The sequence below is a fragment of the Pseudopipra pipra genome, chromosome Z (assembly GCF_036250125.1).
Source record: "Pseudopipra pipra isolate bDixPip1 chromosome Z, bDixPip1.hap1, whole genome shotgun sequence".
In the NCBI taxonomy this organism is placed as follows: domain Eukaryota; kingdom Metazoa; phylum Chordata; class Aves; order Passeriformes; family Pipridae; genus Pseudopipra; species Pseudopipra pipra.
Window position 1 is genome coordinate 7417504 of NC_087581.1, and position 23185 is coordinate 7440688.

A 23185-nucleotide genomic window follows, 5' to 3' on the forward strand; every position below is an offset into this window, starting at 1 on the left:
CAGATCACTTTGGCTTTCTCATACCCTGAGCTGGGACAGGGAGGCTGTCCCATAGTCCACTGAGGGGTATGGAGGACCCCCTTTTGATGCCTCAGACAGTAACCATCATCCTTTTTCCTCACCAGCCCACTGGTTTAGGTGCAGATCTTCCTGATTTACACTCCTGACTATCACAGCAGACTCCAGCCCTCTGTCCCCTGCAGCCATTTTCACTTGAAGCACCCATATAACAGCTTGTCTTGGCCAGACACTGTAGCAGGGCTACTGACATCTCAGGAGAGATTCTTTATAGAACATCACTTAAACCAATTTTATTTATTTTTAACAATGTGCTTCACTCTGCCACCTCCATTCATTCACTCTCTGACAAAAGCTAAATGTCAGGCCCAACAATAACTAAATGCCCCTTTAAAAAGTTGGATTTCAATCTAGAGATATATCAGCAGTAAGAAACCTTCCTGGTGTTAATTTTAAAGCACTGGTATTTCATGCTGACTTGGGAAATCATCCTCACTTTTTGGCATCAGGCAGAGGATTTGGAAAGTGACATTAACAGATCTACTTTCTTTGAAGGACTTGGGAGTCATTTCTTGACTTCTGCCTAATGAATAAGTACTGCCTTCGTTAAATTTATATTTATGGCCATATAGTAGGTCATTGGCTTGTTTTATGTCTCCAGGTTTATGGAAGGTTATCTGCCATGGTCACCTTGTGGCATCTTGGCCGGGATCATCTTGCAAAGAGACAATTGTATCTGAGCAGGATTTTTCCCGTGGAGATATGGAAATGATCAAATTAATATAGAGGAGATGTCCAGGGATAAGGCTCTTGCCCCGAGCTGACAAATGAAGTTACTATTAGCATCTGTTTTCACAGTATACCTTTAGTTTGCCCTAGCAAGGCCAGATCTTCAGCTCCTGCAAAGCAGCAAGGCCACAGAGACTTCAGCAGAGCTGACGTGATTGATAGTTGTCCTCTGGCCTCTCAGGAACCTCTCTGCATTTTTCCTTTCACCGGGTGACCCTCAGCATGTACATTACATCACCTTTAATCTCAGAAACGTCCGTATGTTGGACATCTCCATGAGTCTGGCCAGAAGGAAAGCTGCTTCAGATGTTATCTGTAGACGTATTTACACAGAGAGTCACCAGAACATCCGAGGTTTTTGGATGATGTCACAACTTAGAGACATGCTAGTTCTGGCCCAAAAGCCCCTTCAAGGTGCTTTATGTAATCCATGTCCCTCATCTAGTGCCTCCTATATCCCTACAGCTCTTACCAGCTCTTACTGAGTTATTTACCTTACGGGCCACTGTGGGGTCACAGCCTAGCACAGGCAGCACACAGAGCTGAGGAGCTGAGGTCTGTTCCCAGCCCCACATGCTTGTTTTCAACTATTATTTGCAGTAACAAAGACTGGCAAGCTGGATGGGGAGAAAGGGTGGCTGAGACAGGGTAACTCTCCTACCTAATGATCTATGTGAAGGCCACAGGGGCACACAACCTATGACGTGTATCTTATGAAGGAATACAGCAACTTTTAACTCATGGTTCTCCTTGTGTTGGGACACAGAAGTGACTTGTATCTCCCCATCACTTTGAATTTTAGCACGTGGTGTGCTACAGCCATACAAAACCTCTGCAGTGGGTTGACTCTCATACATCTCCTACATCTGAGCCCCTGCTGAACTTCTCATGGATCATTAGTATGTAAAAAGGCTGTCACTTTACTGAACACAGTAGGGACACAACATCCTCAAACGTCTAATCTGTGTCTTGAGATTTCTGGATCAATATCAACAGTTGGCTTCATACATGCTACAGCTGGGAGTGCAGGCAGTTATGCCCTTTCCTAGGTTTAATTCCTCTGGCAGAGTAAGCAGCAGCATGAAGATATGCTCATGGCTGCCCAAGATGCCTTGGCTTCCTACCAGGGTGTCCAGCCAACACTGGAGTCTGTGTCCCTGCATCTTCATAGGCCATATTGGCCAGCACGGACACATCCACTGTACTGGAGACACATCTTCATTTGCTCAGTAAACACAATCATCAGGCTAAGGAAGGAGAGTTCTGCAGTGAGCAGAGATAATCACTTTTGTTTTTAAGAACTGCCAAGTTAAATTCCTGCTGGCTGTGACTTACCACAACTACTTCTCCCAAGTGGCCAAAGGTGGGGTATGAGACTACACGTAAAACACAGAGCCCCAAGCCACAAGTTGCTGCCTCCCCAGAGGTGCTTTAAATTCTCTCCTTTTCAAGAGCATCCAGGAAAGTTTGGGTCAGTGTAAGAGCCCTGTGTGTTAGAACAGTCACTTTGCATCTTCTTTTCCTATGAGGAAGTGATTTCCAACTTGGAGCAAAGCTGACTGAAACCAAGGCAGAGTCTTCCTACTGGCTTGCATGTGCTGTGAGCCAAGACAAAATTCCATGCATGATCTGGGGCATGAGGCACCCTTGTGAGAAAGAAACACCCATTTAGATGCTACCTTTGATGACAAGTCATTAATACTCAGGAAAATAGTTAACTCTAAAAGCTTTAATGTGGAAGGGGGAAAGGCTGCATTTAATGTCCTGTTGTCCCAAACATTTTAAATAAAGTATTTGTCCAGTTCTAATATTCAATCTTAAAGGTGAACCATGGTTTTCAGTGTATATATCCTAAGCAGAATGTCATTGTTCTGATGGTCAAAGTGAGGTTCCAAAGGCAGGTGAGATATCCACAGGTGGGGTAAGGAAGGAGAGCAGCTCTCCAGTGAGCCACGTGGTCCTGTTCAGCACAGTCTCAGCTGTAGCTGGGAGATTGGGCAGTTCCCATATGTTCCCAGATGAGGCAAGAAATTAAGGAAAGGACCACAGTCAGACAGGTCCTGCTTAGTGACTTCTCCTGAGTCAGTGAAGCGACAGCCATCGCTAATTGTCAGGAGGTCAGAGAGAGAACAAACATGCCCAAACTAGACTCATTTGGAAAGGAATGAAATGCTGTCACTGTATTTCCTGGGCAGCAAAGACAATTTCTTCTTCTAGCTCTATAAACAGATGAGTGCAAAGAAGGAAGGGCAGTTGCCTTTGGAGCAGAGATGGGAGATCATTTCCTTTACTGCAATCTGCAAAACCATAGCTGTCTCAGAAAAGATTTGCTTATTTCACCACAGGTTCCCTCACCTTTCTCAGGAGATATCTTCTATCTGACAGGACTTGGTTATTCTGGAGGGTCCAAGTTATTATGATACATTCTCCCAAAGGGGTGTGGGAACTGGTGTATGACTCAACCTTTCATAGCTGTTGAGCCTTCTTCTGGAGCAATATGATCAACATTTTTTTTTTGAGGAAAACTATTTTGAGCAGAGGTTAAAAAGAATAGACTTTATTTGGTTTCTTCTTCAAGAGTACAGGAGTAAGTGGAAACAATTTTTATATTTTCCAACCACTTCCTCCAGTTTCCTAGAACAACTACTCCTTAGAAATGTAGCTTTATGTCTCTACTATGCCCTCCCCTGATCTCCCACAGGTTTTAATATATCCTCCTCACACCCCTTTGTAAGAAGTGAAAATCCCTACAGTAGGGCAGTGCTTTCCCATTTCACATACACACATATTGAGGGACTTGCCAAAAGTCATCTAGGTAATTATTTCAACCTAAGGCTGCAATCCCACTTATTTCTTCCTGTGACTACCCCATTCTCAAAGCCCACGTGTCCAGTAATGTCTGTAATGAACAGAAGCCTCCAAGCTTTAGCCAGCTAATTGGGTTTGCTGCCTCAAAGTTTGGTCTTCTCATCATTCCTCCTTGTATTTTGGGAGAAAAGTGCAACACCTTGCAAGCTTCTAACATGACCAATGGTTATCTTTAAAGTTAAGTTTCAAGCTGGTATATCTATCTGTAAGAAAACACTTAATCCATGTTCCTTGGGTCTGTAATACTCACGTTTGACAACCTCCCCCACACTTTGCCATACAGTCAGTGTCTCTCCTTGGATAGGTGTATGGCACCAGATTTCCTTCCAAGAGGCCCCCACCTTTGCATCCTCCAAGCCTTGCCTCCAGCCACACCTCTGTGCGGGTAAGAAGGAAAAAGGTGGGATGGATGTGGGAAAGTGGCAGCTCCCTAAGGGATCATCCTACAAGGAATAAGCCGAAGGGACTGTGTAAATGTAGAACTGTGCAGCACCAATAAATACAAATTAAACTCATAACAAGAAGTGAAATATTAGGGCCAAGGTGACATTTGGACTGGAGGTTCAGCCAAGCTTTGCTTTAAATTTTTTATTGCTGCAGATAAAGAAAGAGCTTATCCAACACGTTTCTCTCTTTTTTCCTCCCTATCAACCAAAGGAGAAAAAGAAAAAAAATCTTAACTAGCTTTGGTTGTATTTGAGCAAGACTTCAAAGTTTCACAAAAATAAACAGTTTTAGTGGGGAGGAATGCTCACTTGTAAAGAGAGAAAATGCACTTTGAAGCCAGCAAGAGACTGCATGCCTTGTGGAGAGATTCACAGCATCCTCCCTGGAGCAGACAAGTGGTGTCCCCTGCCCCCCCCCCCAACCAGCTTCTTCTCTCTCACAGGGGGCTGCCTGGCAGCAACACAGTCCTTCGAAGGGATGTGGGGATGACAGGAGCCACTGCTTTGTTCTCTTCTCCTTCCTCCTGCTATGCCCCTGTTGTTTTCTGCTCTGATTGAAAGTTTCATGTGACTGTAGCTGTCACTGAGATCTGAGTTTGCACAGCACCTAGCACAGTGTCAGTCCTGGCTTAAGATGAGGGCTCTTTGGGGTTGATTACTGCAATGCCAAAAATCTGCATGCTCAGTGCAGATCCATAATTTAAGCTTGGGAAAGGAGGAGAGAGGTTTATTTGCCCTCTGCTCCAAGGTCTCACAGGGTGATGGCTGGGGGACAGAACCCTCTTGGCCATGCTGGGGGGCTCTGTGTAGTCCTGTCCGTAGGGCAAGGCAAGCTGCTCCTCTTCCGCAACCCTCAGCCCCTGGGTCTGTCTGTCTCACAACACATGTTGATGATGAAAGAGAAAGGGAGAGTGCCTATCATATTTTAACCCCTTAATTCCTTCTGTCTCTTATGTCTCCACAGCACAGAGCCCCACTGCAGCAGACCCCTTGCAGCAAGCCTACGCTGGAGTGCAGCAGTACGCAGGTCGTTAGTATTAACACTTTCTCCCAATAAACCTTTCTCTTCTGTAAAGCCATTAATCTCTGAACACACCTCAGGGGGCTGAGGGAAGGGAGGTGTTTACTAATACAGGGGCAAGCTGGGGGTCACAGGCTCCCAGATTAGGTTTGCACAAACACCAAGCCCAGGGTCTTCTCCCACAGAGGAAGCAACCTCCTCCTTTTTCCCAGGGAATTGGTCCCACTGGCCTGTACCTCAGTGAAACTTGATCAGCAGGACCGTGTCTGGTTTGCCTTAGCACAATTCATAAGTCCAAAATCAAGCCACTGCTTTGGAGGCCACTTGCTACAACAGGTCTCCTGAATGCTGTAGCAAAGAGAGAAAATAGGCAGCCAGGCCCTGCAAAGCCACTGCTGCTGTACCTGGCACGGTATGTAATGCCTGCACACACCCATTTTTTTAGGATATGTGTACTCGCCATACCGCAGTTAGTTAGTCTGAGACTTACTTAGGAGATACACAGACATCCTCCCAGCTTCCCAGCAGATTTCTCCACAGCTCCCAGTGGATCAGCCTCCACTCGTGTTGCCCTGTATGCTGAGCAGCTCCTTTGCAGTTGATGGACTGACACCAGCCAAAGTGACCTGGTGCAGACCACGACCCCGCCGTGTTCAGCCTCCCCTCACGAGGTGTCCATGGCCAACGTTGCGAGGAAGCTGCCACCCCAAAGTCATTATTTCCTGTGGTAACTGGAGCGATCATGGGCTCCCGCTGAGGAATGGCTATTATCTCATGTCAGCACTGTATCTGGAAACTTAATTTAATTCTCCATGTAGGGCTTCATTTGCCGGTGTTTTAGTTATTGTCATTTATTGCTTGTGAGGTTTGATAGATGGGAAGCAGCTCAACCCTTTGAGCTGTTAATTAACCCCTCTGCACACACATGGCCCCTATCCCCTTCTCTCTGGTCTCACAGCCGACCCATACTCTGTATTTTTAGCAGCAAGACACATCATCTACCATCTGTGGTAGTGAATGGCTCCCCTTGTTTGCTTGGTGGGGGAGCTGAGTTGGGGAAAATTGTTTAATTGCTGCTCACTGTTTCCACTGTGTTTGTGTGAGAGAGAGGAGGTCTCTATGGACATGAAAGAAAATGTATATCCAAGGGTGTATGTGCAACTCTGTCCGTACAGCGTGTGGGCATATGAAGGCAGGAAACATGCGTGTGGATTGTTTTTACGAGCATGGGAATTAATCAGGGTACAAGGGAGATTACACAGGGGAAACATGTGCTCACTCTCTGCACGTGGCTGTCAGCATGGGCCCCTCTACGCTGAGCTCAAGAATGGATGTGTTTGTGTCACCATCTGGAATGGTTGCGCATGTCTGCTGGGAAAGATCTCAGCAGAGACCCCCACTTACACCGCATGGCTCTCCTCGGTGTTACTGCTGACGAAGCTGAAGGGAGGGTGGGTGCTCAAGGCCATGTGGCACCTCCTGGAGCACAGCCATGGTTCTTCTGCCGCATCTCAGCCTGCACGAGATGGCCCCTCACAGAGCCAAAAGGCAGGGTGAAAGCCCACCTCTAGCTTGGTATGGTGGCTTGGAGTGAAAGTTCCTCACTTCCCAGCACTGAAATCTGTCCTTCTTTCTTCTCTCCCTTTCTCTCCCCTGTAGCTGCTTATCCTGCTGCTTATGGCCAGATTAGCCAAGCGTTCCCACAGCCACCTCCCATGATCCCACAGCAACAGAGAGAAGGTGAGTAAAAGTGACGTCTTCCTTTGTGACCCCAGCAAGCCATCCCCATCACGTTGGTTCCCCTCCTTGTACACCTAGAGTATCCATTAAACGCCTAATTGCTTTGGATCCCTGGTCTACTGAGTGTTTCTCCATTTCCATATATGGCACAACATCGTTGTCACAAAGGATAATATGGAGAAACATGCTCATGGGGAATTGCTGATGATATGTCCTCAGTCCCCAGGGAGAAGAGAACGCTGATGTGCACAGGCCATGGAAAGACCTGCTAGCAACATAGGGAATAACGTCCAGTGGGGGTCTGTGTCTGAGAATACATACAAAAATGCAATTGCATTGAAATAAAGAACTTTGTAGGAAACTCCTTCATTAAAAGCCAGTAACATGATTTCAGACACCTGCTATTTGGAGATCAAGGACCTGCTATTTAGAGTAGCTTATCCAGTCCTTTCAGCCTCCACTGGTAATCTGGAAAGAGAAATCAGATCCTGTAGAGCACAATTTCTATATCAGGATGAGAAAAATCATGTAGTAAGGGTACCTATTTCTTTACATTCACTATCAGAGGAGCCTGAGTAATCTAGTTCACAGTATTGGATGGCTTCACTGAAGACACGAAAAGTAAGGAGAGGTAAATGTAACATTATTGCATGTAAACACTTTGGGAGACAACTGTGCCATGTTGTCCCACTCCCCACTCCCTTTAGAGTCAGTGGGGAGCAGTGGAATCCTCAGAGGCAACCCACTTGCGTAGCTCCAGTTGTCCTCCAAGGAGTCCACTGCTCCCTTTTGACAAGAAAAAGGGACTGCTTGCCTGAGTGAGGCTTTAAAGTCAGGTGCTCCAGCTTAGCAACCCTCATTTTAAATAGTTACAATTTAAATTTTATCCTCTATTAGATCACTAATTCAGATATATTCTATATTATATGTGTTATTATATATATGTAATTACATTTAATGTTTTAATATAGTGTAAGAGTCAGAATGAAATGGATCAAGATTACACTATCAAGCTAAAACATTCTGATGGCCTAGAACTACTTTCGGGGAGAAATCTCATTTTGTAAGAAAATTAGAAATGTTGGCATTTCCATCTAATTTGGAATTAATTTTTTCCCTATGTCAGAATTTCCTGGGGAACACAACTTCCAGCTCCTGATTAGCTCCAGTGCATGTCCCTGCTGTGAGAACAGATGCACAGACCTATCATATCATTACAGAGATGTTTCCCCCATGCTGAAGGACTTTGCTTTTTATTACTTACTGGGGCTAGATTAAGCACAGGACAAAATGGCGAGCAGATCATTGCTCAGCACAGCACAGTGCCAGGAACTGTCAGGAGCAGGGGAAAGCTGTGGTGCACTCTTTGAAGACCCTCTGCCTGAAGATCCCTGTGTTCATAAGGCATGGTGTGTCTCTGTGGGTTGGGAGTGAGTGTCACCCAGTGGACAAGTTATCTCATAACTCTTCACTCCTTGTAAGCAGCTGGTATTGAGGCTGAAGGTGGTTGGGGGCCAGAGATGAGAGATGTACAACCAGTCCAATGCAAGTTGGCACTCCCAGTGTCCCTCATTTTCCTGTAGTGTTAGGATGCTGTGGCATTCTCTGCTGCTGGAGGGATAATCTATGAGACACAACACTCCATTTTAGCAGAGGGTCAAGACCTTTAAGAATCTTTAACCTCTAACAGGAAAACACAGCAAGAGGGAACTCTAATAATGACGGTAATGCCCAGTGCTGAGAAAAGTACTTTATGTTTGCAAGGATGTGCATAAACATTGATTCGTTAGTGAACCAGCCCTACCACAACAGTAACACCAATGATCACATTGATAATAACAATGCTAAACTCTCCGCTCCTGGATCCCAGTTGGATAACAAGCCCAGAAATGTTTGGCTGCTGGAACCTTCCTGTAGAGATTAGTCATTACTTCCACACAAGCACTGAGGCTGACAGCAGCTGACAGGGCGCATGGGGTGGAATAGATCCAAAGCTATCAAAACTTGAAATGAAATCTTGATTCAGGCCATGTCAACCACAGAAAACTTGGAGGTAATTTTACATTTGAATGGTATTACTCATCTTAATGTAATTTCTGAAACTCAGAAGTATACTTATACATTAAAATAAAGTGGTACAGGCTTGTGACTCTCACGTGCCCTGTTCGCAAACACTCTGGGGACTGAATAGGAAGCAAATGCAGAAGAGGCAATGAAATTCCAGCCTCTGAGTGTTTGCTGTAGAGGTGAGGTGTGCAGCTGACCAAAGTGCTGCAGGCTAACTTCACACAATCTTACAGGACAGCCCAGTTTTAGTTACTGTTGGAAAACCAGACTAATCATAGCCTTTCCTTATGACATTGCCTCACGGTGTTAGGGATGCAATGATACATAGTTGATATCTGAACAGGTATGTGGAGTTGACTCATGTTGACAGTGGGCACCAAGGGATAGGCTGGGTCTGTAGCTGTCCCGGTGCTAAGAAACTAAGAATGAGCTGAAGTGTGAAGAGCATGGACAGAGCAATGGCTTAGCAGTTCAGGTCCAACCAAGCCAAATCAACCATGTGGTTCTGTGCCCTGAGTAACAGGTTTTTCCATTATCCAGCGTGGTTCATCTGTAATCTACAAATGATTCATAAACTGTGAGCTCCTTAAAGCTCTTCTTTCTTTTTTGTCCAAATCAAGGCTACCTGTGCTTCTTGTGTATAAACGAACAGAAATATATATAACTTAAAGTCATAAAACCAAGAGCCATGGTAGACATCAGTGTAAAAATGAAACTTCATTTTCTTCTCATAATGTGTCATGAGGGTTAGATTTCAAGTTGGCTCAGAGCCCTTTTAAAAAGAAAAGTAAAGCCTGTGGTAAATAATTTTATTACTGTGTTCAGCCCTGAACTGCCAAGCATACTGATCTCCAACAATCCATTAACTCTGTTCAAAACCAGAACTTTCTCTCCAGCAAGTTAGTTGGAGTCTTCAGTAAGGTTTTTCCGTGCCCACTGGGATTTTCCTCTTGCTCCAGTGATTTGAGCAAGTCCCTCAAAACTCATCGCATTTGTGCACTGAGAACTAACTTAGATTTTCAGAGAATTCTAAGATGAACAACTCACAGTATCATAGAATAATTTGGGTTGGAAGGGACCTTAAAAACCCTAGGTCCAACACCCTGCCACAGGCAGAGTCACCTTCCACTAGACCAGGCTGCTCAAAGCCTCATCCAACCTGGCCTTGAACGCTTCCAGGGATGGGGCATCCACAACTTCTCTGAGCAACCTGTGACAGTGCCTCACCACCCTCATAGTGAAGAATTTCTTCCTGATGTCTTGTCTTCGGTTTCTTAAAAATATACATGTATATACAACGAGACAGCCACATACACAAACCCATAGTCTACTATGGAGTGCCTATATTAACTTGCAGCAGGCAAAAAAATCCAACAAGGTAGAATGGTTGAGGCAGACAGATCATGTTTTTTGAATTCTTTACCAAGGACTCTAACTGCAACAGGTAACTTACAGATGGATTCAACAAAAAGCTGCTTATTAAACTCCAATGGCAGAATTTTCATATGTGAGGGGGACAAAACAAGTCAAACTATCCCAATTTCTTTTTTTTTCTCAGAAGCAGGTGGCATTTTCAGTACTGGAAATTAGCCAAAAACCCTCTGTAGTCGGGAACAAAGTGAGTTCAGCCTTGCATGTCTGAGTCAATATGGGAAGCCACAGCATAGGTTTCCTAGCCACATTTCAGAGCTGAGCTGGGCTTTGGGGATGGTCCCTGCTTTTTCACACCCTCACTGGTCTCTTACTCTTGGTCTTTGAGTCGTGTGAGGAAAAGTTGATTTCAAGGTGACCTAAGGGTTGTTCTCTCCTTGAGCCCAGCCTCTAAACATGGTCTAGATGAAGTTGTGTGCCTCCTGGTCTGCCTTATGCCTTGGTAGGTGTTTCTCAGCACACACAGGCAGAATCTGTACTCATGCACAACGAGTCCAAGACCCCAGGAAATGCAGCTGGTATTTTTGAAAGAATTGGCCAGTTTTACAGAGCAAACTGCTGGCTCTGGTGATGTCAGTGGGAATTTTGCCACCAATTGCAGCAAAGCCAAGATTTTACCCATTCTATTATAATGTGGATCTCAAATCCCACAGCAGAAGTGCTCTGGGGCATGTTCAGATGAAGGAATGAATTTTTTCCCTGTTATTCTGGACCATGGTCTTCTCCTGGGCAGAATTTTCTCAATTGTAACAGACATCTAAGGGGGTTGGTGTTTGTTTAACACTTTCAGACTGTTTCATATCTAGCTTACCATGCCAATAACTCTGTATTGTGTGGAAGCAAATGGCAGCAAGGATTGGAGAAGGGATAGTTGCTCAGTAAAGAGACTAAAGAAGAAGCAGACAGGAGGTGGGGGGAAACTGGAAAAGCTTGGCATGAAATAGGGGAGCCTGATTGTGGGCCACTGAGGTTCAAAAGTAATTTAGCTAAGCAGATGACCGGGTGCCTAATTAGTTAATTATCCCACCATACCACTATCCCCCACATTTGGAAGAAACCCTGTTACCATCCCCATGACCTTTAGGAAATGCACAAGATGCAAAGGATCAGCTGTTCCTTCATGACAGTCCTTTTAGCAAATTAGTGGGGAAAATTGTGCTTAGCAAATATTCATTAGGGCTTCATTTTCCATTAATCCAAAAGGAAATGTGGAGAGCCTGTGACTTCAATCATGCTGAGGCCCAGGAATTTTAATGAGCTTTAAATGGGCATCTGCCAGAATCCTGACTTCACCGTACTTCTCCTGCCAGCCGGGGGGATGAGTAATGGCTAATAAAAGGTGGGAGCATCTAGGCGAACTCCTCTCCCTAACAGGAAAGGCAAAGTTGTAATTTGCTGTGTTATGACACTGTAATTATGCCCTGATGAAGAAAACGAGAGTATTAAAAAACCCTTTCCTTCCCCACAGATGTAAAAGGGGGAAAGTTGACTGAGTCAGGTCACAGGGTTGCAGGCACATGGACTAGGGGGAAGGAGGAAACCTTCCTTCTCTTTGAGCTCTTATACTTTTGGCAAAGGGCATGTACTGTATCCCCTCTCAGCAAAGCAGGGCTGGAGTTACCTCTCGAGGCCAATGCAAAGCTGGGCATCACCTGGAAATACCTTTGGAAATAAGACGATTAAAAAAAGAATCCCTGTCTCCTCAAACTGTACAGTTTTCTGCTATTGAACACTGTAGGGGTGTTAAATGTTTAATTTTTTCAACAAAACTTCTTGGACAGACCTGCCCCCTTTAGACTGTTGCTCAAAGACACCATGCTTAAAAATAAAAGCCAGGTTGAAGAGTTTCATTCTAGACTATTTGACCAGAGGCAGGTTCTCCCTCTTCTGTCCCAAAATACAATTTCAACAGAACATTTTTTGAGGGTCTCTACTTTAACAAAACTTCATATTCCAACTAACTCCTCTCTGGATATTTTCCCAAGTACCTTTTGAAATCTGTAAGAGAATATGTTACAGCATTGAGGCAAAAAAGCCAATCCCTGTTGTCTAGTAATCTGGATTTACATCCATCTCTCTGGAGATGGAGATGGTTCTGCAGTCTCTCCTGCAGAACCCTCTAGAATGGAGAACATGGCCAAACTGTCCTGATCTGGGGGAGTTATCAAGATGAGTCACACTGGGGGCTGAATGCAAAATTCTACAGAACAAAATGACCCTGTGGGTTACAAGGAACAAAAGAAAATTATGAACCATATTCTTTCATTCTTGTGTTACTATTCCTCCATTCTGCCTTTCCATAGCCACATGTGCCAGTGCATTCCTCTGTCTCTATATTTTATCCTGTTGTCTGTCCTGGGAAGGTTAATGAAGTTACCATAGCCTGTAGGTAACTTTTTGAGTTCCTGGTTTTGTGCTCTGTCATTCCTCCGAAAGTCTACAAGCTGCTTCCTAGAGGTGACCCTTCACCAGTCAGAGAGAGAGGATGCCAAAGTAAATGTCCACCATGTGCTTTCTCGTATCCTATTTCTCTTCATTCATGAGTCTTCTTTTTCTCTTGATAGGACCAGAGGGCTGTAACCTGTTTATCTACCATCTGCCCCAGGAGTTTGGGGATGCTGAGCTGATGCAGATGTTCCTGCCTTTCGGTAATGTCATCTCCTCGAAAGTGTTTGTGGATCGGGCGACAAACCAAAGTAAATGCTTTGGTGGGTAAAGATAACAAAACAATTAGATTCATCCAGGAAAGGGCTTTCTCTGAATACTTTACCTTTCAAACTGCTTTCTTTCTGCTTAAGCTTTATGATTTCTCTCAACTTACTCCTGTCAATACTTTCCCCCTTCCCACTTTCTCTCCTGATTGTCTCATGTTCAGAGTTGTGTGCGCTGCTTAGAGGTGAAGGTTTGGCGTTTCACCAGCAGCAAGATGCTGCAGCTGCTGGTAGTGGGCTGGAAAATATCCCCCCTTGTAAGGGCAGGTGGGGATGGTATAGGAAAGACTAAAGAACCTGGGGCAAAAGGGCGGAACTGGGGGCTAGGTGAAGTATTGATGAGATCAGCAGAGGGAGCATGTGGCAGAAGGGGAGTTTCTGTACCTAAGTCAAAAAGACAAACATGGGGTCATGGGGTTGAAGGGAAGACAGAGCTGTGGGGGCAGCTTTTCAACAGCTGTGATGCATTAGACTGCAAGGGGATAAGGGCTGACCATCAGCTGAAATCCTGGTCTTATGGGGGATGGGGGGGTGAGGGGGATGCAGGAGGGGAAGGGAAGGGAGGGGAGGGGAGGGGAAGGGAAGGGGAGGGGAGGGGAGGGGAGGGGAGGGGAGGGGAGGGGAGGGGAGGGGAGGGGAGGAGAGAGGGTGGAGGGTGGAGGGAAGGGAAGGGGAGAGGAAGGGAGGGGAGGGGGAGAGGGGAGGAGGGGAGGGAGGGGCGGGGAGGCGAGGCAAGGCGAGGCGAGGGGATGGGATGGGAGGGGAAGGAAGGATGGCTGCTTGAAGGATCACAGTAAGACATGCTCTGAGCCCACTGGACCCAAGGCAGCACCCCAGCAGATACAGATAGACCAAGGTAACCTTGTGCCTCGCTGACAGGCTGTGCTAGAGACTGGGTTTGAAAGCTGTACCGGGATTACATAGCTCTGGCCTCATCACTGGCTCAACCTCGCCAGCTGGAGCAGGAAAAGAGCACAGACAGAGCTGGCTGTGGGGCAGCAAGCAGGAATACCCTGAGGGTGGGCTGAGCCAGCCAAGAGCCATGGGGTAATGTGTGTATGGGGTTTCAGTGGTATGCTGCTGTTTGCAAACGTTCACTTATGGCAGTGCAGCAGAATGGGGACCCTGTCACATTTGATCCCATCCCACCTGGTGGACAGGGTATCTCCCCCATCCATGTGCCCACCATTGGGATCTGTAATTTCTCTGCCATCCTGCACTCTTTGCAGACCTTCCCTGAGAAGTGCAACAGAACAAACTATTGCTTTTCTTTTCCTGTTACTTGCAGCTAATCTGGACTCTGTCTCTCAGGCAAACTTCCAGAGTTAAGACTCATTGGAGTTTCATTTGATTTTACAGCCACTCTCAATCTCCACACTATGCTTCCCTTCCATGCTGCCTTCCCCTTTCCCCTCCTGAACAGCCCACCTCCCAAAACTCTTACCTCATCCCCTGCTAGCTATGGTGCATGTCAGACAGTACTTCAAGAGTTTTGTGCCCTTTCTCTATGCACAGTTCCTCCTGCACATCCACAGAGGTTCTGAATAGGATATTTTCCCCTCTGTTTGAAGGAGCCCTGACCCCTGATGAGAGGGACACAGAGCTCCCCTTCATCAGGAGTCATTGGGTTGCTGCACGCTCAAGCACCAGAGGAATGAAGGACAAAAAGTTTGGTGTGTAGAGGCAGTTGAGAAATTCAAATTAGAATCCAAAACTATGAATTATCCCTCTTGTCTCCAGAGCCCACCTGCTTTATAGAGCTCCTACCATATAAGAGCTCGTAACAAGATAAATAGACCACCAATGATCCAGGTGACTCGAAAACTAATGCTCCAAGGAGATCCACAGATTAGAAACGGACTTTTGGCAGTGAAATTGTCGTCAATATTTAGAGGAATACTGAGCCTGGTTCTCCACATGTTGACAAGTGGGAAGACCAAAGGTATATGGAGAAACGAGGTAGGAGTTGAATGCAGAAAGACAGAATGTCTTCTGCTGGACAGGTATTATCCTTATCCCAGCTCAGCTCAAAGGCTGATAACTACAAGATTTCATGAGGATAGCCACACATACCCAGTTTGTGGGGCAGGGTTTTGGGGCTGCATTTATTGCTGTTCCCAAGGTACCGCAAGATCAAGGTTGATAAGTGAGTAGGAATTGAGAGATCTTAGCAGAAATTTTTCTTAATATTGAGTCTCATTGGGAAAGACTAAACATCAGCTTGTTAGATGAAGTAAACTCCAAAATTAACTGTGGGATATTGAAGCCTGAAATAAGAAGGTGCCCTTTGGAAGTGTCGGCTCAAGCTCACAGGCCAGCAAAAGAAGGAATTAGAGATTGCTAGTGGATCTTTGTCACCTTATATTATCTTCTGAGACGCAAAAACCCAAGTTCAGTTTTGGGTCCCAGGTGTCAAGCCTCAGTTTTCTTTGGATTTAACTTAATTACCCATAGAGCTGAGTGCCTGCTGTGATGGTTGGTCTCAGCCAAACATGTTGTCTATGCTGCCATGTGCACCAACTCCAGAAGGATAGAAATAGCAGAAGCACAGGTATCCAATTATCACTACTATGTCATGATGCTTTTCAAAACCCCCCATCCTGCTTTAAAGCAATGTAAAAATGTAAAGGGGGGTACAGAAAATCAAGCCTTTAATTTGTTTTTGCTAAGTCTGCTGAAGCTGGCACTGATTGTAAATTTTTGTTCAGGAAGTAAATCTAAATAAAAAAATAAATTACTTTTTCCTAAAGGAATAAAAGGCATTTTATTAACTTTGAAAGTAAGAAAACTCCTTCCTTTTTTGCTTAAACATTTCCCAAAACTCAACATGTAAGAACATAGCATTTGCATTCTGTTTCACTTTTTTTTAACCCAGCTAAAGCTCTCCAACTGCTAGCCTGGGGGGACAATTCTGTCTGGCCCCAGAAAGATATTCCACCATTATATGACCTTTTAAAATATATCTGCTATGCAGATCCCAAATAAATTGCTGTAACAGAGTCTAGCCCCAGGTTGTCGAGAAATTGTCAAGAAGTCCTGCTTTAGACAAACTTAAAAAACTCTATGAAGAAAAATGTCACCATGTTTTTTTCCATAGGAATAGAAAAAACTTCATTTTTTGCTTTCACCTCACTGTTGAACTACCTGTAAGCAGCTGGCCCAAACTGAATGAGTCAGTAGAGCAGCATGTCAAAATAGAATTTTGAAGGGCCACAATGATTATCAGGGGCTGAAGCACCTCTCCTATGGAGAGAGTTGGGATTGGTCAGCCTGGAGAATAGAAGACACTGGGGAAACTTTATTGCACCTTCCAGTATCTAAAGGAGATACAAGAGAGCTGGAGATGGATTTTGAAAAGAATATTTAGTGATAGAACAAGGAGGAATGGCTTTAAAATGAAAGAGGAGAGATTTAGCTTAGATATTGGGAAGAAATTCTTGGCTGTGAGGGTGGTGAGGCACTGGCATAGGTTGGTTGCCCAGGGAAACTGTGGCTGCTCCACCCCTGGAAGTGTTCAAAGGCAGGCTGGGTGGGACTTTGAGCCTGGTCTAGTGGAAGGTGTCTTGCCCACAGCAGGGGGGTTGGAATGAGATGATCTTTAAGGTGCCTTCCAACCCAAACCATTCTATGATTTTGTCATTCTATGATTTTATTCCTTATTATTTGGCCCTGCATTTCAAGTACAAATTTATCTCCTTTGGTGACTACTGGCAGGATGGGCAATTGTGGGCATATTAGAAAGAAGGTGAGATCAGCCACAAGCCTTTCTCCTGGTTTATGGAGTCCATGACCCTGCAGAGAACCACTAGAACCTGCATGTGCTAAAGAAACCATGCCTGGTCAGGAAGCCTTTGACTTTCCCAATTCAGAGGCAAACAGCAAACATCAATATCATATATAAAAGACCAATATAATGTATAAAAAAACACTGATATCATATATAAAATGTGAAAGTGCTTAAAATATGTCTGTGCTTTTCCATAGTGGGACTGCCTGCTGTTGTGTGTAAGATTGCCTGAGAAACCACCCTGACTTCTCACTGAAAAAAGTCATTTAAACTGGAAGGCTTCTTTGCCTTTGACTTTTCTTCTACTGCACAAATCCAGGCTAGACCCAAATCCTTCACTCTCTCTTACAATTTTTCCAACCTCTGGCTTTTATTTTCCCTCCACCCTTACCCTGATGCAGCTGTAACATGGCCAAGTGCAGACCACCCTTCTCTTTTCCATTCAACAACACCCTGTCTATCCCCATGGCCTGAGCCTCCATCACACCAACCATATCAGCATCTCCTTGGGTCTCTCCTCAGGCTCTGCCTTGTCCACATTCTTATATTCAGAATTACTGATTTCACCTTCACAGCTCTTCGATGTTCTGCCCTTCTCTCGCCTCTCTCACTAGCCCTTCACTCAATGCCCTGCTGGTACATGCACCTCTTTTGCAGCCAACATATTTCTCCTACTGAGCCGTGCTGCCTATTCCCACTGAAATAGCAGTGCCACAGCAGATATCATTGTCTCACTCAGGGAAAAATTACACTGAGTCGGATATTCCTTGAAGACAGTGACTCCCATTCTCACAGTAGGCTGGTCCAGGAAGTCTTGCATGGAGGTACAGTGTGCGCACAGCCTGAATGTCAACATCTGCAGGACCCCAGAGCCTGTCTCTGCACAAGGCAGAGATTGCACTGGGTCTCCCACCTTCCCACTACACGCATGTAGGTTGTTCTGTGTGTAGGTATGCTAAATGTCAGAGGATGTGAAAAACATCTTTGTGCTGGTCTCAATGGTTCTGGTGATAATTTTCCTCTCAGTTATGCAGATAGTTTAAATGTGAGCAGTTTGTGTACAAGGATTAAAGAAAACTCCAGTAAAAAATGACACTATTAAGGTTGCTAAGACAAGAAAGCAATCTGAGAAGAGCTATTCTTCACCATGCTCACACATGGCTAACTCTACCTCTGTCATGGGGTGATGCAACAATACAGCCCGGGATCACTTACTGTTGTCCCATAAGACACATTTTAAGAAAGAATTTGAAGACATTAAATTAGTGAAATACAGAGACAGACATCTTCTACAAAAATTTCTTAACAGAGAAGAGAGAGAAAAAGATAGGTTTGGGAAATATTAATTAGAAAGGCATGACAGAAATTAGAAAAACGAGAACATGGATGGAGCAGAAGAGGTCAAATGGTTATCCCAAAGTGTCAAATAAGATGTAGATAAATTAAAGCTGGAGGAATTGCTTTACCGGAACACTTGGAAATTCATTCCTCAAGTCACCTCTTTCAGAAAGCAATAAGCACCTGAATCTGCCAGCTTTTTGCACACCACTGAACAGTAGACACTGACAGGCCAGTTCTGCTCCATGTTCCCCACATGTCTCCTTGGCATGCGCCTGTTTCCCATACCCAGTGGTGTGGCAGCTTCAGCTTTTCTCCATGGGCCAATGACTCCAGAAGGATGTCAACAACCTGCCTTATGCCCAGAGAGACACTGTGTTTTCCCTCCACTCAGCTCGACATGCTCTGACACCCCAGGTGTAAGCAACCACAACCACCAGATGTTTTCCTCCTTTTCCATGCACTCCAGACACACTTTCCCATCAGCAGAAGGGATGTCCCACCCCTTTTGGAAATGTCCCACAATAAACAAAGCAAGGAGCATTCTAGATTTGACTACAAAATACAAGGGCTTCTTAGGACCACAGATTTACACGTCCTAAAGGAAATATCTTGTTTGACTCCTCTTACAACATGAACATCTAGTTTCATTCCAAATTTCTGCAGGCTCTGCAGGAAAGTTGAAAGTTACTAATGGGCCACCTCATTTGGAAAAGCATCCAATCTTCTCTGAAGATGCCAAAATAGAGAAAATAACATCACTTGATGAGAGTCATAACAGTTAATTAAGTTTGCTGTTAAATATTTCTATTACCTACTAAACTCCTCCTAGCTTATGAAGAGAAACTGAAGAGACAAAGGAGAGAGATTAAAAGTGAGAAAAGCAGTGAGAAATGAGAACTGAACACAGGAGGGGGCGAAGCTCAGGAGAAGGGCTGAGGGATGGGTAGAGCTTGTATCATGTTATTAAAAACATGCTGTGGCAGTTAAATGCTGCAGTGTGGTGGTAAAAAGGTGGAGTGGGAGATGCAAGGCAGCAGGCAGGTCATGATGATCTACAGGGTTTCAATCTGGAAGCTGAAACAAAAAGAAGAAAGACGCATCAAGAGACTAGGACACTGACAAAGCTATGCAGGGCCCTGGGACCAGGGGCATTGCATATTAGGTCTAAAGTGCATTGGCAGCACTCCATAAGACATAGGAGTGGAACAAGGGACCCAGAGGTACATTAGAAAAATATTGTTCAGCACCTGCTGACAATGTGCCTCCAATATGCCCTGCCAAATGTGGCACTTCCTCATTTAATAAAAAAATATTAAAAAAAAAAAAAGCCAACAATTCTCCTTGGGTTCATCCAGAGAAATGAGCAGGTGCAGGAATAAGGTGTTGTAAGGGAAAGAAATTCCAGTTGCATGTTCCTACCCCATATAGGTGATCATGGGTCAACCTAGCAGTGTTGCTTGGGTTCCTCTTCTTGTAGCAGTACGCTGACTCCTTTGCACAGCGTTTTAGGATGCATAGATGAAGAGAGTTATTTATCAGATCAGAGGTTTGGGGTTTTTTTTTTCTGACTCTTCTTTTGGTAAACAGAAATTCTTACCAGATAGATGCATTATTAGAAAGGACTTGAGAGAGAGGTATAGCTCTGTTTGCTGCTGTTACAAGTACTATGATGAAGTTTATTTTTTTACAGCTAAACTGATTTCAAATTTCCTCAGGAAAGTCTCTACCTGATTCTTCCTCCCTTTAGCTCATAGAATTAGGCTCTCTTCTTTACTTTTCATGATCTAGTGGCAATACATTTTGTTTCAGGTCCTTGGAAAATCTCAGATTGTCATTCTCATATAGGTACAGCCTGCAGATCAAAGCTCAGAATGCAATGGAAGAAGCCACTAATTTGAATGCCTGAGCCAAGACAATACCAAAACAATTTTCCAGGCACATTAAACATCCCAGACCCCTGGTATGTTTTGGTTCAGATCAGCACTAGTTTGTTGTGGTCCTCTCCATTCTGAAGGACCTGGCACAGGCAGACAGCCAAGGAGAAGATCATGAGGTGTCCAGCTTGGTGGAAACTGATCCAGGGGGAGGAGGATGTTGTTGGTGTGCTTTGAGCTCCCAGAGGAAAGGGGAAGGAGGCACAAAAGTTTAATATTTGCTAGCTACTCTCTCTCTTATACTCTAAAGCAGCCAGGCTTTGAGACTTCAGGTCTGCAAAGTAACGATGGAACTCCTTTCCAGCTGATAAGGGGAAGAGTTTTGTGAGTAAGAAAGAGAAGGAGCTGTTCATCAAGCTTACTGCACAGCACCTCCAGCCATTGCAGTTGGTTGGGGGAGGCTTTAGGGGGAGGAGGAGGAGCGGGAGAAGTATTAGGGCTGTGAGCCACTATTCATTTACAAACTATAATTAATTTGATGTTTAGATTAATTTCTGATGCACTCTCAAAGGTGCACTGAAAGCATTTTTCCTTTATTATAATGTTGATTGCTTATTGGGGAGATAAATCTAACTGTCAGTTATGCACTGACTTACCAAAACTTTCAGACCAAGCAAGCATGTATGCATAAGGAACAGCTGTTTGCAGTTCTCCAGTTAAAGGGACAGCTCTGTCTTTTCCCAATAACTCACATTAAAGAAAATCTATACATTGTACACAGGGACTTCTGCTTTCTTTTGTAGCTCAACAATTTATTAGACAAGGATATGTTAGCAGAATCTGTCTTCTGTTTATCTGACTGTCCATGTGTCTATCACTGTTCTATCCATCTCTTCCCACAAGTGATAAAGTCTATCCAGAATTTTTTTTTTAAGTTATGGATAGATGCATACCTACTGATATGCACACTTACACAACAATTTTAGATGTTCTTACTCCTGAGGTAATTAGATGGAGGAATTCATTACTGCAGGGTCATTGTGGCTAGCTCTTTAATGACCTTCAAAGGGGAAATGTTCACTATGTGGCTAATACAAATGACCAATGTCAAGAGTTAACACCAGAAGAAAGTAAAGAGAGGAAAGAAAGAAAAAAAAAACCCAGACCTTTCAAAATAGTTTAAAAGCTTAATGTTCTGAGCTTTAAATCAATGCATCAGCACGGGAGAAGAACCCGACTGGGCTCTTGTGTGCCTGCACAGAGTGGAATCTGCAGCCACCTCTTCTAAAAACTCTATGACATTAGATAGAGTAGATGAAATTGAATTGTGTACAGCTGGTCCTACACATGCTCCAAGGATATTATAGTTTCACATGCAAACACCCTCAGGTTTGGAAATGCCAGAGGAGGGAGTTTAGTGTTGCTTTCATTATGGTCACAAGCTTCTGTTCAGAAGTCATAATAACGACCCCTCCAGGGGGCAAGCCCATTTCTGAACTCAAAGTCATGGATTTGCAGAGTGCAGATTCAACACATCCTACTCTTGTGAAACTGCAGACCCACTATAGTATTTTGTCTACATATTATATCTGATTTATTTTTTGCTTTCCCAAGATCTCTCTGATGCAGGTCAAATTCAAGCTGTAGAGTGGATGAGTCTCTATCGGTCTATCCAACCATCCAGCCATCCTATGCATATATATCTATCTTCAACTCCTCTATAGCTATCTATCCATCCTTTCTTATCCACTGCACAGGACTGTGCTTCAGTGTCTTGAAGTCTGTTGGCTAGATAGTCATGAGCAGCTTTTCAATAGATCCCTGTGCTTGGCCTCAGGCCTTCCTTCCACAAGATATTCAAACCCTGCTACGAATGTAAATTTATTATTATTTCCTCATCTCTTTTCTTAAGGCCCTTCCCAGCAGAGCACTTGAAAGATCCCCAGAGCTAAGTAACAGCATTATGACAGTGCTCATGGTGTCTTCATTTCACCAAGGGGCTCACAAAGCAGAGAAAGATATCCAAGACCATTTGTTAATCTTGGATTCCTAATCTGAGATGCCGCAAGCCTGGTCAGTCTGTTTGCTTGTTTTCTCTAAGTATTTAGCACAGTGCAGGGCATGCTATGTTTATGTTTGCTTCAGATACAGGTACAGGCATCAGCCCTTCTGCCAGTGAAACCTCAGGTCATGCACCAAACACCAAGGAAAGAAGAACACACAGTAGAGCTTCGTCTTCACTGGCAAACTAAAGAGGCCTCACGTATCTGGTCAAATGCTATGCCATAATTATACATGTATTTTTAACTTTTTTTAAACACCATTGTCTTGACTTGGGCCATGACAACTCACGGCTGGACGTTGCTTGGGCATGACTAAGCAATGACTGTCTCTTGGCCACCCTCTTTTGAGAGAAAAGAAAGTTAAGTGATGCAGATTCAAGCCACAGTATACCACTGGCACTCAGAGCCTGCTCTATTTTGCTTAATAGTAAAAAAACAGTTTAGGAGATCTCATTAAAGGAATTTTGTGATATATGATATACCCAGCATAAATGGGATGTCATGGCAGAAATAAGGAAAAATCCTAGTTTTCCAAGGCAGCATCTGGTTGTACAACTACAAAACTATCCTTTCCCTGCCTTATTTACTGTCTACATTCCAACACTTGCAATAATGAGTCTGATACATTGCCATTTTCTCACCCTGTTATGTTGTTCATTCTCGACAGTAATTAAAACAAGGATGCCATGAAAGAGAAAAATACAGAAATGTGTGGTTAGAAGCAATGCCTTTATGCATACACAAAACAATACAGAATTAAAATTTTATAGGTAACATAATTTCATGCATTTCTAACTCGAGTGCTTCATTTTGCAACCTTATCATTGTTTAAATGTATGGGCGCATGTGATATCTTCCATTTTCAAGTAAGTAAACCAAAATCAAAAAGATCTCCAGACAAGATTAATATCTTCAAATAATATACATTGACTGTATAATATTCGAAGATTGTCAGCAAGGTAACAACTTGCAGATCCCCATAAAAACAGGTATCATTTTCTTAACCATTTCTGGTATCATCTTTCTCAA

The 23185-nt window shown here is 44.1% G+C and overlaps 1 protein-coding gene across 15 annotated transcripts in view; it reads left to right on the forward strand.

Moving 5' to 3' along the window:
* The window catches only part of CELF4 (CUGBP Elav-like family member 4), a 701489-nt gene that overhangs the window by 641964 nt on the left and 36340 nt on the right, over positions 1–23185 (forward strand). For 5 of the 15 annotated variants that reach the window (XR_010427009.1, XR_010427010.1, XM_064643104.1 and 2 more), the window contains exons 9-12: positions 3980–4060; positions 5086–5151; positions 6802–6882; positions 12945–13088. Coding sequence is in view for 13 of the 15 variants with exons in the window: in XM_064643104.1 (XP_064499174.1) it covers positions 3980–4060; positions 5086–5151; positions 6802–6882; positions 12945–13088 (372 nt within the window). In the remaining 2 variants the exon portion in view is untranslated. The remainder of the gene's footprint in view (positions 1–3979; positions 4061–5085; positions 5152–6801; positions 6883–12944; positions 13089–23185) is intronic. The other 10 variants (XM_064643115.1, XM_064643116.1, XM_064643111.1 and 7 more) reach the window with 6 other exon arrangements.